The sequence below is a fragment of the Podarcis gaigeae genome, assembly GCF_964106915.1.
Source record: "Podarcis gaigeae genome assembly, chromosome: Z".
Taxonomy (NCBI): domain Eukaryota; kingdom Metazoa; phylum Chordata; class Lepidosauria; order Squamata; family Lacertidae; genus Podarcis; species Podarcis gaigeae.
The window spans coordinates 4,250,921-4,268,572 of record NC_139691.1 but is presented as its reverse complement, the minus strand read 5'-3'; the positions used below and the strand labels follow the sequence as shown (position 1 = coordinate 4,268,572).

The 17,652-nt window shown below is 42.7% G+C and overlaps 1 protein-coding gene across 2 annotated transcripts in view; it reads left to right on the top strand.

Annotated features, from left to right (window-relative positions):
• Window positions 1-17,652, top strand: part of ENG (endoglin) — a 52,637-nt gene that overhangs the window by 32,642 nt on the left and 2,343 nt on the right. Inside the window, exons 6-14 of one of the 2 annotated variants that reach the window (XM_083721762.1) lie at window positions 699-840; window positions 2,520-2,700; window positions 4,334-4,479; window positions 5,593-5,733; window positions 7,032-7,070; window positions 8,100-8,213; window positions 8,683-8,925; window positions 9,456-9,516; window positions 16,720-16,815. In XM_083721762.1, the coding sequence (XP_083577888.1) occupies window positions 699-840; window positions 2,520-2,700; window positions 4,334-4,479; window positions 5,593-5,733; window positions 7,032-7,070; window positions 8,100-8,213; window positions 8,683-8,925; window positions 9,456-9,516; window positions 16,720-16,815 (1,163 nt within the window). The remainder of the gene's footprint in view (window positions 1-698; window positions 841-2,519; window positions 2,701-4,333; window positions 4,480-5,592; window positions 5,734-7,031; window positions 7,071-8,099; window positions 8,214-8,682; window positions 8,926-9,455; window positions 9,517-16,719; window positions 16,816-17,652) is intronic. The other variant, XM_083721763.1, reaches the window with a different exon arrangement.

The window sequence follows — 17,652 nt, the reverse complement described above, 5'->3', positions numbered from 1 at the left end:
CTGCTAGGTTGGCAGGCGCTGGGACCGAGCAGCGGGAGCGCACCCCGCCGCAGGGATTCGAACCGCCGACCTTTCGATCAGCAAGTCCTAGGCGCTGAGGCTTTAACCCACAGCGCCACCTGCGTCCCCCTAATCAGCCTTATAGGTGGGCCTTAATCAATTTTGATAGATCAGCTTAATAGCGAGGTAGCATGAGTAAAGGTAGGGAAGAAGAAAAGTCTATTCATATTCTAATCCATGGTCAACTGGGACACTAATGGACAATTTCTGGAGTCTACCAGTTGTGGAAATTTTTGTAAAGAGGCCTTGACTAAGCCATATCACGGTCCTGTCTTAACCAAAAGGTGCATATTCAGGATCACTGAACATAGATTAGCTATGCCTGTTGAACCATTAGCGATCATGAGTATTGCTTTGCCTTTGTAAATTTAAAACACACCAGTGGACCATGAGAAGTTTTGTCGAAAATAACAACAGAGCAGACTACACAAGACCAAAGCCAGCCTGCCTCTGATGTTAATGTCTTACACGATGCAGGTGACAAACACAGGTTGACTAGCAAGGCATGTTGGCGATTAACATGCTATTCCAGTCTGGTCTACCAAAGTGGGATCTGCTAGGTGTTGCATGGGCTGTTAAAAAGAAATACCTTGCTCAACAATGAGCCCTTATCATTTATCCTTGGGTTTGTTCTCCAGCACACAGGCTGTGGATCTGAACATCAAAGTGACATGCAGTAATGAAAAACCAGCTAAGGAGCTGACCACGCTACTAGTGCTTAAAAGCCATGAGAGGATGTTTTGGAACATTGAGCAGATGCCTGAATATGTGAAATTCATGGTAAGAGTGGGAGAGAAATGCCCTCTGGCTGCTGAAATTATGGGCTTAGAACTTCATGATTACTATTATTCAAAAAACAAAGCTAGATGTGTTGATCCAGAAGGGCAGACAAAAAGGGCATGAAAGGTGGCATTCAGCTTCTGGGCCTGAGATTTTCCACCTCTGCCTTACATATAAGAAGACCATTCTGCTTCTCACAGTGGCCAATGAGAGGGCTATGGGGAGTCCACAAGTAGGGCATGAAGGCCTCTGCTATTGAAGCTCCCTGCAGGAACTTGCATTCAGAGGCAGACAGAGTGGTGCAAGGGTGAAACATCTGCCAGTCACACCAAACTCTGATTAGGGCTGGCCCAGCACTTTTCAGCCCCTGAGGCAAACCCTGAAATGGCATCTCCGCTCCCCACCAGGGAAGAATGGGGTCAAGGAAGACCAATATCAGGAACAAGGGTGGGTGGAAGGAAGAAAGGAAGGTCAACACTGAGAGAAGCTGCTGCCTGAGGCAGTCGCCTCATGGACAGACAGGCCTTGCTGTGGTTGTAGCCCATGCTAGTCCTACTCAGAGTAGATCCATTAAAAATAATGGGCATTGGTGAAAAAGTAAAGGGACCCCTGGCCATTAGGTCCAGTCGTGGCCGACTCTGGGGTTGCGGCGCTCATCTTGCTTTATTGGCCAAGGGAGCCGGCGTACAGCTTCTGGGTCATGTGGCCAGCATGACTAAGCCACTTCTGGCGAATCAGAGCAGTGCACGGAAACGCCGTTTACCTTCCCGCCGGAGCAGCACCTATTTATCTACTTGCACTTTGACGTGCTTTCAAACTGCTAGGTTGGCAGAAGCAGGGACCAAGCAACGGGAGCTCACCCTGTTGCAGGGATTCGAACCGCCGACCTTCTGATCTGCAAGCCCTAGGCTCTGTGGTTTGGACCACAGCGCCAGCCACATTGGTAGTCATGTGCTAAAGAAACAAAATTCTTAGACACTGTTTTTCAGGAGAGGAACAACATAATAGGTAAAACCATTACAATTCCCCAGCTATCATCACAGAATACATTCACAGAGGAAAATGAAGACGTACTCTTCTTTAATCTTAAGAGGGCCTACATTAGTGGTAGTGAGGATTCTGATGGCATGTTAGTGGAACAGCCAAAGGGATTCCCCAAGTTGCTCTCAAATTAAAGACTCACTCGAAAGCTTGCATATTAAGTTGAAAGAAACACACTTTCACTGTGAACTGGTACAACTTTATTGTAAGAACCACAAGCCAAGCAACAACGGGAAAGTACAGGAAGCGTACATAATGATTTGGGCTATATCACTGGAAAAGGAGTATTTTGTCACAACTTGGTATTGCAATATCCCCATCTGTTAAACTTACCTTGAAGATTTTTTAAAAAATGAGATTTACAATATGTCATGAAGTCTGATAACACCGTGCAGTTCTGTATGTGACTACACATTTGATTTTGATTATGTTAAGTTTTCAAAATTTTGCTAAAGAATAAATAACCAGAAGAAGAAAAGGGGCATGGCTAACTTAGCTCTGTTCCTTTCAGTAAGTTTACTCTGAGTTGAACACAGTTGGAGATAATACTTCTGTTGGGCAACCGTGTGTACTACCATGAATGGAAACATACGCTGAAGAGGGTCCTTGCTAAACTTTCATTTCTTTTTCTTCTGTAGGTGTCAGGAAAATACTCCATTAAGAAAATAACCAAGGAGCCAATTAACGGTACTGTCCTCCCAGACAGCAAAGAAGGCTTGATCAAAGAAGCCCGTGACAAGGACTTCGCCTTCATCGCTTCTTACACAGAAATTCCAGCTGCCAAAAGCATCACCCTTGAGCTGGTCAGGGATTGTGGTGGTGAGTTTGCGCAGTTTCAAGTTGGCTACATCAGACCTAAGGATGTTGGTGGCACTTGGCTGGAACAGAGCCAGTGCAGTAAAAACCTTGCAGGATCATTTTCTGAGGGTTCCAGGTCCTACTACAGGATACTATTCATCTCTAGCCTTAATAGAGAGCATGAGACTCTTAATCTCAGGGTTGTGGGTTCAAGCCCCACAATGGACAAAAAATACCTGTGTTGCAGGGGTGTCAATGTGGTGTGTTCCAGATATTGCTGGACTACAACTCCCATCAGCCCAAGTCACTATGGCCAATTGTCTGGGATGATGGGAGTTGCAGTCAAAGCACACATGGAGGGCAACAGGGTGGTTGTCCCTGAGTTAGACACGCTCAGCATTTTCCCTTGGTCACATTTAAAAAATCCACCCCTCACATAGAACTATAGATTATGATTGATTGATTGATTGATTGATTGATTGAATACAATTATATGCTGGCCTTCATCCAAAGACACAGGGTGGTTTACAGGATAAAAATACAAAATGAAAACACAAAATATGTATCATAAGAAGAACAAAAATCAAACAAACCAATACCCCCCCCCCCCCAGTTTGTTTAATTAGCTTCTCTGAGAGAAGAGGAATGTTTTTGCCTGGTTCCTAAAGATATGTAGAAAAGGTGTCAGGCAAGCCCCCCTGGGGAGAGCATCCCAAAAACAGGGAGCCACTGCAGAAAAGGCCCATTCTCATGTTGCCACCCTCTGGACCTCTTGTGGAGTAGACACACAAAGAACGGCCTCAGATAATTACTGCAGAGTCTGGGTTGGTTCATATGGAGATAGGTGGTTAGAGATGTATTGTGGTTCTAAGCTGTTTAGGGCTTTGTACATCAAAACCAACACTTTGAATTAGGGCCCAAAAACAGAGGAATCCAATCCACATTTTTTGGAGGAAAGGTGTGATGGATATATATATCCACCTAGTTCAGCTGTGGGGACCCTTTAGATTGTGGATAATGGATGAGCACTTTCAATATCCATAGCACTCTGTGACATTCTGTGTTTTAAATTATTGATGCAGTGTTTTGCAAGTTTAAATATTCTGTAACTTGCTTTGAGGTGTTTTGTAAAAAGTGATGACCAAATATAATAACTGTCACTTAATTTAGAATGGGCATGTCTTTAAGTTAACATCTTACATTAAAAACCTGAAAGTACCAAAGTATTGAAGACTTTTCACCAAAGCCAGACTAAATGTCTTTCCTTCTGCAGTGTTGGATGGCAGGTTGAGAGGAGTTCCCTACCAGGACAGACTTTGCTCGTGTGCTCAAGACATTGATTCCATAAAACATATTTTGTTGCACTGTGCAAAATATGAGCAAGCCAGGGCTGAACTGATACTACCCTTGTTGGTACCTTTCCCGGGAAAATCAGAGGCTCAATATGTCTGGTTCCTACTGGAAGACCGGACAAATGCTAGAACGTTAGCAGTGGCAAAGTTTTTATCGGTGGTTGCAAGAACCAATGATCCCTATCTTTAAGTCTGAACAAAATGCTTGTTTAACCTGGAGGTAGGCTGTCTGAATTGTGTATTGCTTTGTAATGATTTGTTGGGTCTCCGGACCGTAATAAAGATTGTTGTTGTTAATTTAGAAGGAAAGAAAGCTGAGGTGACAACAGCACCACACAGCAAGATTTCAGAACCGTCCAAGGTGGTTCAAGGGCTGATAGAACTTTGCCGTCCATTGAAGTGCACAGAGAATGCCATTGAGGTAGCATTTCCCAAGTCGCTCTTGCAGGTGAGGAGATTTTCTGCTCATGTTGTGCCCTTCCAAAACTTATAAGCAATTTCCCTTAATATAATGCATTTTTATAGATTATTTTCACTGATATATGCATTTTTATGGGGACTTTCCTCTAATATATACATATTCGTACACCCTGGTTGGTTGGAGAACTACATCATAAAATTTGGAGAAGTGTGAATTTTGAAGGATAGCTGTGTTTCGGCTCACATGTTAGTATAAGAATTAGGTTAGAATTAGGTTGTTTCTTACATAATGCTTGCAAAAACAGCTATATTAATAAAAACTGTGTGGAAATTTTATTAGGAAAAAATTGAGTCTGAGTTTTCATGTAGATTTACTGCAGATTGCTGCATAAATAAGGAGAACTTAATTTAATTTTAATTTTTCAAAGAAGTAAGATCCTATGGACCATTACCCTAAATTAACCAGAATAATTTTTTTTCATATATCCTGGCCTCCTGGTTGAGAGGGGTGATTTCAAGTATTATTCATTCCAATCAAATGGGATTTATTCCTAAAAGACGTATTTCCAACCCTGTATACTGACATTTTAATATTATTTTGCAGCTATGAAAGCAGGGTGCCCACTTGTAATATTCTTCCTAGATACTTATAAGGATTTTGACTGCATTGAGTGAGGATGCATTCTGAAAGCCTTAGACATCTATAAACTGGGTATCACATTTATTTTGGCTATTTCTAAATTATACACAAAAAAGTATGCGTTAGTCCAGACAAATTCATTTTCAGCAGTATCTGTGGAAATCTGTGCTCTGACTTCAAATGTTACTTTGTTTTTACTTTTTATTTTCCCCACCTCTCATGCATCATTTATGGTTTTGTTTTTTGCGATCTTATTAAAATTGAATATATCATATGAGATTTAGTATTGCCTCCCCGGGGGCACTGCTGTACTTTCATGTTTGTTTAGTTTGTATTTATGTTTATGTCTAATAAAAGCATAAGAAAAAGAGATAGAATTCAATTTAAGACTTGGAAAAATGAGAAACAAGGAGAAAACGAAACTGACAAATTTGTGTATGAGGGAGGTACGTAGGTGCACTTAGCCAAAATAACATTTGCTGTGTTTTTTTAACCCCACAGAAGTCACAACTTGACATCACTGAGATGACTTTGGAGGACCCTGCCTGCAGAGCAACTGACAACATGACTCATTTTGTCCTAAAAAGCATCATAGAAGATTGCTCTACCAACTTGGAAGGGGGCATTCATGCCAAAAATCAGGTCAGCACAGAAGCTTGCAGGATTCTCTAATGGTCTTTGGGTAGCATCTTCCTGTTCAGTTTGCTTGCCACATTTTTTGATCCTGCCCTTCCTCCAAATATGTCATGGGACACTGCCCAGCACACATACACTTTTATCCAGCAACTACCCTTTGAGGTAGATTAAGCTGAAAGACAATGACCAGCCCCAGGTCACACAGTGAGGGATTCCTCCAGCGAGGTGTATGGTTGGTTTTCAGACACATGCTTGTGTGAGCATGTGGATTTGCACCACTGCTACATTTTAAAATTGTATTTATTTAACTTAATCATGCATTTGTCTAAAGTAGCCTTTCTCAGCGTTGGGTCTCCAGTTGCTGTTGGAATACAATTCCCATCAGCCCTGAACATTGGGCAATACTGGGTCCCAACAGCATCTTGGGACCCAAGCTTAGGAAAGGCTGATGTAAAGACTCTCGATTATATGGAGACTAATAATATATATAAAGGGGGAAATTGAACCGGGGTCTCCCTAGACCAGCACTCTAACCAAGGGGTAGTCAGTGTGTTGATGTTGGATTACAGCCATGCCAGCTGGAGCTGATGAGTTGGAGTCTGACAACGCTGCCTGCTGTAAGGCACTCCATTTTTCTCTTCCTCCCCTATTTCAGCAAATGGCAGTAGCAAGGAGTTGGGATAAGTACTGTATTTTTTGCTCTATAAGACTCACTTTTTCCCTCCTAAGCAGTAAGGGGAAATGTGTGTGCGTCTTATGGAGTTAATGCAGGCTATGCAGCTATCCCAAAAGCCAGAACAGCAAGAGGGATCGCTGCTTTTGCTGCACAGTGATCCCTCTTGTTCTGGCTTCTGAGACTCAGAATATATTTTTTCTTGTTTCCCTCCTCCAAAAACTAGGTGCGTCTTATGGTCTGGTCCGCCTTATAGAGCAAAAAATACGGTACCTATGAACTTTGCATGCCCATCCCCTACAAAGAGCTCTCAACCTTCCCCAGTTTCATGGCCCACAAAATGTTGAAGGGCTATAACTTGGACAGCTGCTGCTATTCAGTGTAGATAATACTGAGCTGGATGGGCCAACAGCTGTCCAAGTTATACAAAGCAGATGTTCTACCACTGCATTACAGCATCCTGTGTTCCTGTGTCACCAACTGAACTTCATTGTTGAGTAATGAACTCAAGCAAGGTCTTTGCAGTCAGTCTGCAGCACTCCTCCCTCCTTGCCATGAGCTCTAAAGCAAAGCTACCCAACAACATCTGCATAATAGTTTACTTAAAATTTCTTTTTCATTGTCCCATTAGCTGGTCCTGACCCTGGCTTCGCATCCAGATAAAATTATGGTAAGAAATACATTCCTGCTGAAAACCATCATCTTTTGTATTGTGCTGTTATTGTTTTCTATTTCAGTAAGGCTGCAACTTTTAGTCAATTAATTGGTTAGATTAAGTCAAAACCTTTTGATTGATTAACAGCAGGTTCCCAATTAACCAGGCAGTGGAACTGTTCTTACAAAAAATGATAATTGTTTTTTAAATTCTAAGCTTGCAATTTATTCATGGCCGGCTTAGTTGTAAACAGTTGTTTTGTACTGCCGTTTTCCCAGTCTAGAAAGATACTCCAAAGACAGCCTTTGAAATATTTCCTTTCCTTGTGAGTCTGTTTCTCTGTGAGGAAAAAGCATTGGAAACATATGGTGTTTTTGAAATCTCTTGGTTATTTACAAATAGGCATGTTTCTTATCTCTATGGCTCCAATATTTTGCAGGTCCTGGAAGCTCATGGGCCATTTTGAGGAGCATAAAATGGTTTACTTAAAAATTTATACACCACCATACGGGGAACACCCCCACAAGTCAACACCAGATTTAGAACAGTGTGGGCCCTATATATTTATTTATACAGTGGTACTTACTCAAAGTCAGGCCCCGGTTAGATGGGCGGTTGAATTGCCAGCACTATAATGTAATGCACTTGAGAGCATGTGCAGAACAGAAGGCGAGAGGGAGGAGGGCATGAAAATAAGCCATGGGGGGCAAATTTTGTCCTTGCTTAGGGCACCATATTACCAAAGTCTGTTCCCATCAAAGTTGCTTGCAATTGCCAATAAAGACCCTCCCATTGTCAGTAAAATGTCAAAATACATAACCCAATGCACTTAAACAATAAAATTGCATGCAAACATTCACAAGAGAGAATAATTTAAATTTACAACGTATTATATTCTGCATACTTAGAAAGCCCCTGAAATATGTTGAAAGCACAACCTTGTTTTAGGGTGGCCTCATTTTGCTTCCATATCCAAGTTTCATATTAGAAAAAATGATGTGTTAATATGGGACCTGTCTGTTGCCCCTTTATCTTCTCTCATAGGTGCCATTTCAATGTGATCTCCCAGAGAAGCTCTTTCTCCATCTTTATCAGACACCTGACTTCAGCTCACCATCCACCACCGTGGTAGAAGTTAACAAAGTCACCTACGTCCAGGTATTGCTGATCCTGTACATTGGGATAGATGATAAATTTAATATTTAAAGGCAACCCTGAACACTTTTGGGCTTTCTTCTGAGTAGACATGGATAGGATTGATCTCTCCAGGTATTATTGAAGGTGGCCACGATGACTATGTGATTGAGATAACTGTGACATTAAATTACAGCTCCTGCAGATTCTCTCCCCCCTTGGCCTCAGAATTCCAGTAAAGTCCACTTTATAAAGTTTCAAAAAGCTGTAAAAAAACTTGCAGTCAAAAGCTGAGCTGCTTTATAGGGTCATCAAAAACCCTTGTGGGGGAGGGGGAATTACATAGTCCTGAGCTATATGGCCCAACTCCTGCAATGAAGGTATGGGAACGAAGAATAAAGCAGCTGGGTCATGTAAATCCCAGTTCCAGATTCTCAATTCAAGGGCCAGGTTTGAACACATTCTGCCTTTTCTCCGCCTCCCTTCTCAATAGGTGTCGTTCCAGACAGCTGATGGGAACTCTCCACTTCGACTCCAGGACTGTTACCTGCAAATCCCTGACCAAGCAGCCCCACAGATGCTGATCCACAGTGGCATGCCAAAAAGTTATTCTGTGGAGATCTTGAATTCCCCCAACACAAAAACCAATCGCTTTAGTTTCATCTACAAGGCTGAAGAACAACAACGTTCAACTTTGTCGGCCACACTTTTTTGCCAAGCAGATCGGGAGAACCAGGTGAATATTTTTATTATTTATTTATTCATTTATTAAATTTTATTTGCAACATAACATAACCCCCCCACTCCCCCAATACAGAAATCCGCCCTCATTAAATGTGAACATAACATACAATAAGCATAGCATACAACAATACAAACAACCAAATAAAAGACTTCCTTTATCATGTATCTGGCCTCCTCATTTACTTCTTATAAGCTGTTTCCTTTATGAATAATTATTAAGATTTTTCTAATTATAACTTAAATCTCCACAAAGATCAGAAAATATTCCTCTATGCCACAGGAGCGGCAAGGATCCTAATTGCTAAAAACTGGGGAAAAGAAATTAGCCAAACAAAAAGGGAAAGGCAAGAGAAACTGTTAGAGTATATTGAACTGGCTAGATTAACAGAGGCAATTAGAGATAACCCTTTGGCCTACTCATGAAATGTTCTCTAAGGAAAGCAGAACAGCTGTGTGTTAAATGAGCTAAATATTCGCCTCGTTTTAAAGCTCTCCCCCACTTCCATTCTTTTTCTCTTCTAGCATGGCTCCTATAATGCTTCCATAAAGGTGATGCTCAAGAATCCTGCCTCTCTATCTCGCGGTGAGTTAATTGACCCTTATATTTAATATAAAAGGAACTAGGCTATATCGACTGAGATCAGGACCATCAGGCTACAGTTGTGCATGTTATGAGTACAACGTTTACGTTGTTTATGGTGCCTTGTGTTTTCTCCATGCTTCACACGCAGGATTCACAGCTCATTATAAAGTACCTGTTAACCATCTAACATAAGGATAGTCAACGTGGTGACCTTCAGAAATTTTGTACTGCAATTCTCATCATCCCTGACCATCAGCCATGCTGACTGGTGCTGATGGGAGCTGGAGTACCATCTGGAGGGTACCCCATTGGCTACCCCTGGTCTAACAGAACATTTGAGTCCATCAACAAGGATGCCCATCAGATGTTGTTGGACTACAACTCCCATTCTCCTTGACCTTTGGCTGTGCTAGCTGGTGCTGACAGAAGGTGTAGTCAACAACACTGGGAGTGGGGCATAGATCCCCCATCCCTGCTGTTAAGGGATCTTGCATGTGATCAGCACACCATTACTCAGTACTTGATTCATTGGTGGCAACTGCATGGAATGGAATACACAGTGCTTCTTTTTCGGGGGGGATGCAGGGGTACACATACCCCTAAACATTTTGTGAATCTAACGGGAGAAGAAACTAAAATTTTAATAGTTTCTTCTCTAGTGTGGTGAATCGTCAGTTCCATTGTTACCCCCGATGGCAGCCTCATTTCCTGTCACGGTTTTTCCTGAGTCTCAGATGGAATGAGAGTGCCCCTAAACAATTTTATTTTTTAGAAAAACAACCAACACTGGGAATACATATCCCAGAATGCCAACCTTTAAGTTGGTGGGAAACCTAACTCTGCACATTCTCAGAGGCACAGTCCCTAGGCCCATTTCCTGCATCCTCCCAGCAACGAACACATTTTTTCCTATATAGAAATTACTCTATAAATGCTTTGAGGCGCTGCATGCTTGATTTTTTTCAGAAACCAAAGGGAACCATGCAGAGTTTGTTTCTCAACAAAACTATGCTGCAAAACTTCCTGTGAGCAGAAAGAAAGCTCCAGCTCAGAGCAGACCCGCTGAAATGAATAACTTGGGCTCCTTAATTTCCATGGGTCTGCTCTGGGCAGGACTTGGCTGAATGCAACTCACATAGCCTGGATTTTTTTCCTAGAGATTCCTAGCTTGCCATGTCAGTTTGAGCGCAGAGTTGGCCAAAGTCCCTGCCGTTTCCCTCTGAGAAGCTGGCTGCCTATCTTCCCTCATTCGTAGCATTTCCCTTCACTCCCTATGCCCCCCCCGCACTTTAGGAGGCATTTCCTGTCACTCTGCCCCCCCCTCGCACAATTATGGCTTGCTGCCACTGCTACAGCCGTGTGGTGCTTGTGTCTCCATGGTAGCAGCTGGGTAGGAGCCACAGATGGCGACTAGGCTGCACGCTCCGGAAGGTGTGTGCCATGACCTTTGTATAAGTGAAATTCTGGCAGCGGGGGGAGGGGGAGAGGGGGCGCAGAAAGAGGAAGCAAAGTTGGGATATGAGTTGGAACCAACGTAAACGGACATGATAAGGGAGAGGAATGCACACAGCTGATGGCACTGGGGAATCAGTTATTTGATGCATCCCAGTGACAGCACAAGACAAAGAATGTTATCTCCCCCTTTCCTGTCCTCAAGATACAGTTTGATGGCTCTTGCCTGCTCACAACATGTAAAATACACACTTTTTGATCCAGAAGTCTGTGCAATTTCAGATAAAGCAGACACATGGTAGGCAGAGAAGGGTGAAGGAACTGGATGTAGCTATAAGGGTATGCAAGAGATAAGGAGTCTCTTTGCACAGAGTGAAGCCAGCCCACTGCTGTCTGATCCAAATTAGTGGGAGCTGCCTCCATTCTCATTGTCCAGACATTTCCCCCACATGAGACAAGGAGGGAAGAAGAAAGATTTCACAAGCAAGAGTAGCAACTAACACACCAAGAGCTCAACTGGATCAAGCCAAGTGCTTCTGGGAAGCCTGCCTATGGAACCTGATCACAACAGCACTCTTGCTGCTTGCCATTTGGGGCATTCAGTTGCACCCTGGGCTTGTCTAGTCTCCTTTAAAGCTGTCCACGTGGGTGGGTGTCACTACCTCTTGTGGGAACAAATTCAATTCCTTTTGTCTGCTGTGAACCTTCTGCAATTTGGCTTCCTTGGATGTTACCCAGTTCTGGTGTTATAGAATGGGGTGGGTTCGTGGGAGGCTTCTTATGTACACCATGCATATTTTTTTTATATACCTCTATCACATCCCACCTTACTCACCTTTTTTCTAAACTAACCACCCACCACCCACCCCCAAAAATAATAATGTTACAACCTCACCACATAGGAGAGTTGTCTCCATCACTTTGATCATTTGGGCTGCCCTTTCTGGCCCAAAACTAGCTTTACAATATCTATGCTGAGGTGCACATGATCCACATATAACATTTCAAGTGTGTTTGCAGCACAGGCTAATTGGTACTGCCCTAGGAACTTAATTTATATGCCACGTTGTAGTAGGGAAGCCTAAGTCTACCTTGAGGTTGAGATGGAAATCTAGATTAAAACAGACTAGTATGTATCATGTAATATTTCAATAGCAAACTGCATCTTAAGGGCAGGGGAGTAAGGCTTTGCATCCAACATTAGGCATACTAAGAGAAGATTCATTGAAAAATTAAAGGGCATGATTAACTTTGGTCTAATGCCTTCAGTGAATCAGAGTAGAGTAAGCTTGGCTATAATCCATTATATGGACATGTCTAAGGCAGCATTCACACCACACATTTATAACACCATCATAACATTTTAAAAAGTCATAGGTAAAGGTAGAGAGACCCCTGACCATTAGGTCCAGTCGTGGCCGACTCTGGGGTTGCAGCGCTCATCTTGCTTTATTGGCCGAGGGAGCCGGCATAAAGCTTCCGGGTCATGTGTCCAGCATGACTAAGCCACTTCTGGCAAACCAGAGCAGCACACGGAATCACCGTTTACCTTCCCGCCAGAGCGGGACCTATTTATCTACTTGCACTTGACGTGCTTTCGAACTGCTAGGTTGGCAGGAGCTGGGACTGAGCAACAGGAGCTCACCCCGTCGCGGGGATTCGAACTGCTGACCTTCTGATCAGCAAGCCCTAGGCTCTGTGGTTTAGACCACAGCGCCACCCGTGCCCCATAGCTTCACCCAAATAATTCTGGGATGTGTAGTTTGTTAAGGATGATGATATTTGTTAGGAGACTCCTATTCCCACCACAGAGTTACAATTCTCCGGGATTTGTAGCTCTGGGAGTGGATCTTTAACAAACAACAGCTTCCAGAATTCTTTGAGGGAAGACGTAATTATTTAAATGCATGGTGTGAAAGTGGCGTATCTTAGGTTCATTTTGATGGTCACGTTCAGACTGTAAGTGGTTTTTTTGGGGGGGAGGGGGTTTCAACTGCATATAGAAATTTAGGTTTGTCCAATTAAAGTGGTTTAAAGTGCTCTGTCACCCTGGCAGAACAAATGCACTTTAAAAAACAACAGCACATATATTCTCCAGTTAGAAAAGTGAAGGGAAAATGAATTAATAAGCGTAGGGTGAATGAATGATTAACAGGAAGATGTATATATACAATGCAAGGAAATCAAAATGAATGCTTAGTAAAAAACCATGTAGAGACTACCCTCCCCATAAGTTTTATTCAAGCAAATCAGGATGAATGATCGATAAACAGGTCATCTCAAGGAACCAGGTAGATGCAACCCTATCAACTAGAATTTTTGCATTCCTTGACCAGAACAGCAGAAGGCAGGAAACAGGTTTAATTTCTACCAAGTTACCAAGCAGAATATTGTCTGTATGTTTTTACATATATCTCCCTAAGGGAAAAGGCTGCAGATGTCCAAAAAAACTAAGAAAGAAAATATGCTAAACATTCAGGGAACATGTCTGAAGCTGCCGCCCCCCCCCCCCTAGCCCTGGCAATGTATTTATGTTCTCCAAAGTAGCTGGACAGTTAAAACCTCTGCGTTTTCAGTTTGAATGTAGATGCTCAAGTGTTTCTGTCACAAAACTCTCTCAGGACAGCCTCTCTCTCAGCCTGCTTTTCCTGCCTTGCTGCCCCTGACACCACTGCAGCCTTGTGGAAGTAATTTCTGCCAGTGATTTCATGACAGGGTGAAGTGTGTCCCTCCTTGCTTACTGTCCTTTGTCAGGCAGAATTGATTGAATTACTGGCCTCATCCAAAAATGGATGGATTCTGGTCATCCTGCTACCTTAAATCTTCTCCTTCCTGCCTCTGTTTTGCACGTCTCCCTCAGGACGGGAAAATAACAAAGCAAGGAAAAGCTTTTGACACGAACCCAGCCCCAGTGGGGACTCACCCGGCACATCACACACGTCTGCCATGCTTTCATTAGACCCTGAGTCTCTTGCTTTGTTTGTGTATGTGCTTTTTTACAACTTTATCTAGAAGCCTTGAGTGTCAGGTTGGCTTTTGAGGCAGGAGAGGAGCCTTGGCCTGGCAGTGGAGGAGGCAGCATTCACACATGAATTCTAAGCTATGGTTTGTTTGACTAGGCACCAATAGTTTCACAAATGAGCTTGCTTTGTTTTCCAGCTACTCTTGCTTCATGCATCTGTAGCTTGGAAAGCATCTGGGATGAAGTAGTCCAACCATGATTAAGCAAGGGTTTTGGTTTGGACATAACAGCAAGCCATGGTTAGCATTGCCATATTTCAAAAAGTGAAAATTGGGGCACAACGTTGTTGAACCTTTTTGGCAAAATCACCAAAGAAATTCACCTTTTTCGAACTATTTCTAAGGGGAATCGCCAAAAAAAAACCCCACTGTCAGCATAGGTTTCCAGATGTCCAGATTTTCCCACACATTTTGCCGATTTCCACCCAGACACTGCTTCTGACTGCAGTATTCCGGGTATTCCAGACATATGGCAACCCTAGCCATGGTTCGTAAGCCACTGATAAATCCAACTAAAGTAGATGGAGATTGGGTAGGGAAGAGGAAGAGAACAGTCATTCTATTTATGCAGTGATATAATACCATGCATATAATAACATGGCTTCACATCATGGTTTGTTTCCAAAGAAACAAACTTTGGTTGGTCTGCTCTACTCGAATGGATTCAAATCAAACCACACTAAATAAACCATGGCTTAACGTTGGCTTAACCAGGTCATAATTTCTTCAGGACCTTGAACACCTACCAGACCTCTTTCCAAGGGGTCTGGCAAAGCAGCCTGAAAACAAATGATGACTAGCTCTTTAGATGAGATTTTTTAAGGCGAAATACATCTCCTTTGAAAACCATTTATAAGAAGCAAGTCATCTAGTTACACACACACACACACACACACACACACACACAGCAAATAGAAATATATTGCTTTTACTGAAGTGTTATTTACAGAGATGGCCATTTCATGGCAAAGTAAACAGGGTGTTGTTGTTGTTTAGTCGATTAGTCGTGTCCGACTCTACGTGACCCCATGGACCAGAGCACGCCAGGCACTTCTGTCTTCCATTACCTCCTGCAGTTTGATCAAACTCATGCTGGTAGCTTCAAGAACACTGTCCAGCCATCTTGTTCTTTGTCATCCCCTTCTCCTTGTGCCCTCCATCTTTCCCAACATCAGGGTCTTTTCCAGGGAGTCTTCTCTTTTCATAAGGTGGCCAAAGTATTGGAGCCTCAGCTTCCAGTGAACGCACAGGGCTGATTTCCCTAAGAATGGATAGGTTGGATCTTCTTGCAGTCCATGGGACTCTCAAGAGTCTCCTCCAGCACCATAATTCAAAAGCATCCATTCTTCGGCGATCAGCCTTTTTTATGGTCCAGCTCTCACTTCCATACATCACTACTGGGGAAACCATAGCATAGGGTGGCCATATGCAAAAGAGGGCAAGGCTACTGCCTCTTGGCTAGTTGTTCAGAAGAGAGAATTTCACATTTTGCCTTGGCAAACTCAGTGGCTATTTGCCATGGTTGCAAATGTTCCGTTTCCAAAGTCGGAGGCAGTGTTCCTTTGAATACCAAACTCCAGCAGCCAAACTCTTCTTAGGTTCTTAACTTGCTAGAACTTTCTAATTGTCCTTCCCTGCAAATTTGTTCCACTGCTGTGCCATTCTTTATGCAAATCTGCAATTCAGGTTGCTTCCAACATATTTAATGAACGTACATCCTGATTTGATTACATGAAGTTTGCAGGAGGTTAAAGGACATTGACAATTTGCTGAGCATACATTCTCATCTGTTTGCAGGAAAGTTATCAAGCCATTGTTTTCTCACATTTTTCTATTGCTTTCCTTGGGCAAAAAGTCCAGGACTAATTGCACAATCTGGATTTGTTGGTTTGTGATTCAGTCCCACTCACAAGATGGCAACAGCCTAGAAATAGTCTCACCTGTGACTTTTTAAAATGTTTTGCCACCTTGCATTTGGTTATGTCCTAGGGCCAAAGTTCTCAAAAGTGAGCAAAATTGAACAATACATGATTATGGGTGAAATGGCAATAAAAATCTACAGTGAATCAGTGGAGGGCAGGGTGGAATTAGTCTAGATTAAGAAGTGCAAAACACAACTGTGTGGGATAGTTGAATTACTAAAACATTTCCCCCCCTTAAAAAATAATATTCTGGTCAATACTTAATGTTCTGTTGCTTCAAGCTCAGCAGATAATAATGGCTGGGAGGGAGAACATTTTTAATTAACACACAGGGGTGAGGAAGAGCAAGGCTGCCCTTAAGTCCACTCTGGCCCACTTGACTGTTTTGATCAGTGGAATTGGCACCACTACAAGTGCCACACAATATCCTTTCAGCATTTGTAAGAACTCAATTGTGTAGTGTGGTAGCACATATACTACGGAACTCCCAGCCACTTGAGATCAAGCAGGAGCTTTCATTGTCCTCTTTTTGGCACTTGCTAAAAACATTTTTCTTTAGACAAGGCTACCCAGATGCTTAGAAATGCTGGCATGAGTTTTAATCTGTTTTAGTATTTTAACTTCTTTTTATGTTTTAATGTATCGTAAACTTTTCCTGATTTCCTGGTTTTATCTTTTTCTGAACCTTTTTGGGGGTTTTTGCGACCAAGTGGTGATATAAATTTCATGAAGTAAATGAATAAATAAGGCTGCTGCTTGCATGCAATGGCAAAGCCCTAATTGTTGCTTTCCTCCTGTGCAAATCAAGGCCTGGGGATCGGAACTGTGCTGGGAATAACTTTCGGTGCCTTTTTAATTGGAGTCATGCTCACCGCAACGCTGTGGTACATCTACTCTCACACTCGTAAGTACAGGTACCTCTAAGCCACTCCAGTCTTTCTGGTCCGTATTTGGGGTTTGATTGAGGTGGGAGGCTCCCTAAAGTGAAAAGCAAGCGGCCAAAAGCATAGAAAGACAATTTGTATGTACGTGCATGATTTGAAATTAGGGGGTGAGAGCCATATGCTCAGTCAGGCCATAGATCCATCTAGATCAGTGTTGTCTGCACTGACAGGCAGCAGCTGCCTAGGGTTTTAGACAAGGGAGATTCCCATCCTTACCTGGAGATACCAGGGGATTGAGTCTGGGATTTTCTGCCTGTAAAGCAGGTTCTCTGCCACTCAGCTACAGCTCTTCCCTTAATAAATTAAGGTTACAGTTCTCATTGTTGAGAATAAAGGTCTGGTTTAATTAAAAACATAGCTGCCTTATGCAGAGTTAAACCATTGGTTTGATCTAGCTCAGGATTCGCTACACAGCAGCTGTCCTAGGTTTCTGACACGGGGCATTTCCAGCCCTCCTTGGAAATACCAGGGATTATACCTGGGCATAGCTGTCAACTTTTCCCTTTTCTTGCAAGGAATCCTATTTGGAATAAGGGAATTTCCCTTTAAAAAAGGGAAACGTTGACAGTTATGTACCTGGGGCCTTCTGTAATCGAAACATGCTCTACCAATGAGCCATGTCAAATAACAGCTGGCCTTTATTATCTTTGCTCTCTCACATTCCTAAGCTCCTTTCCCACCATTCCTCCAAGTACAGTAACATCTTGTTGGAACCCAGAACGATTTCTTAATCTCTGTAAAAGAGCCAAGAGAAATCATGAAATGTTTGTCTTCCTTTTCAATTAGCTGGGCCAAGA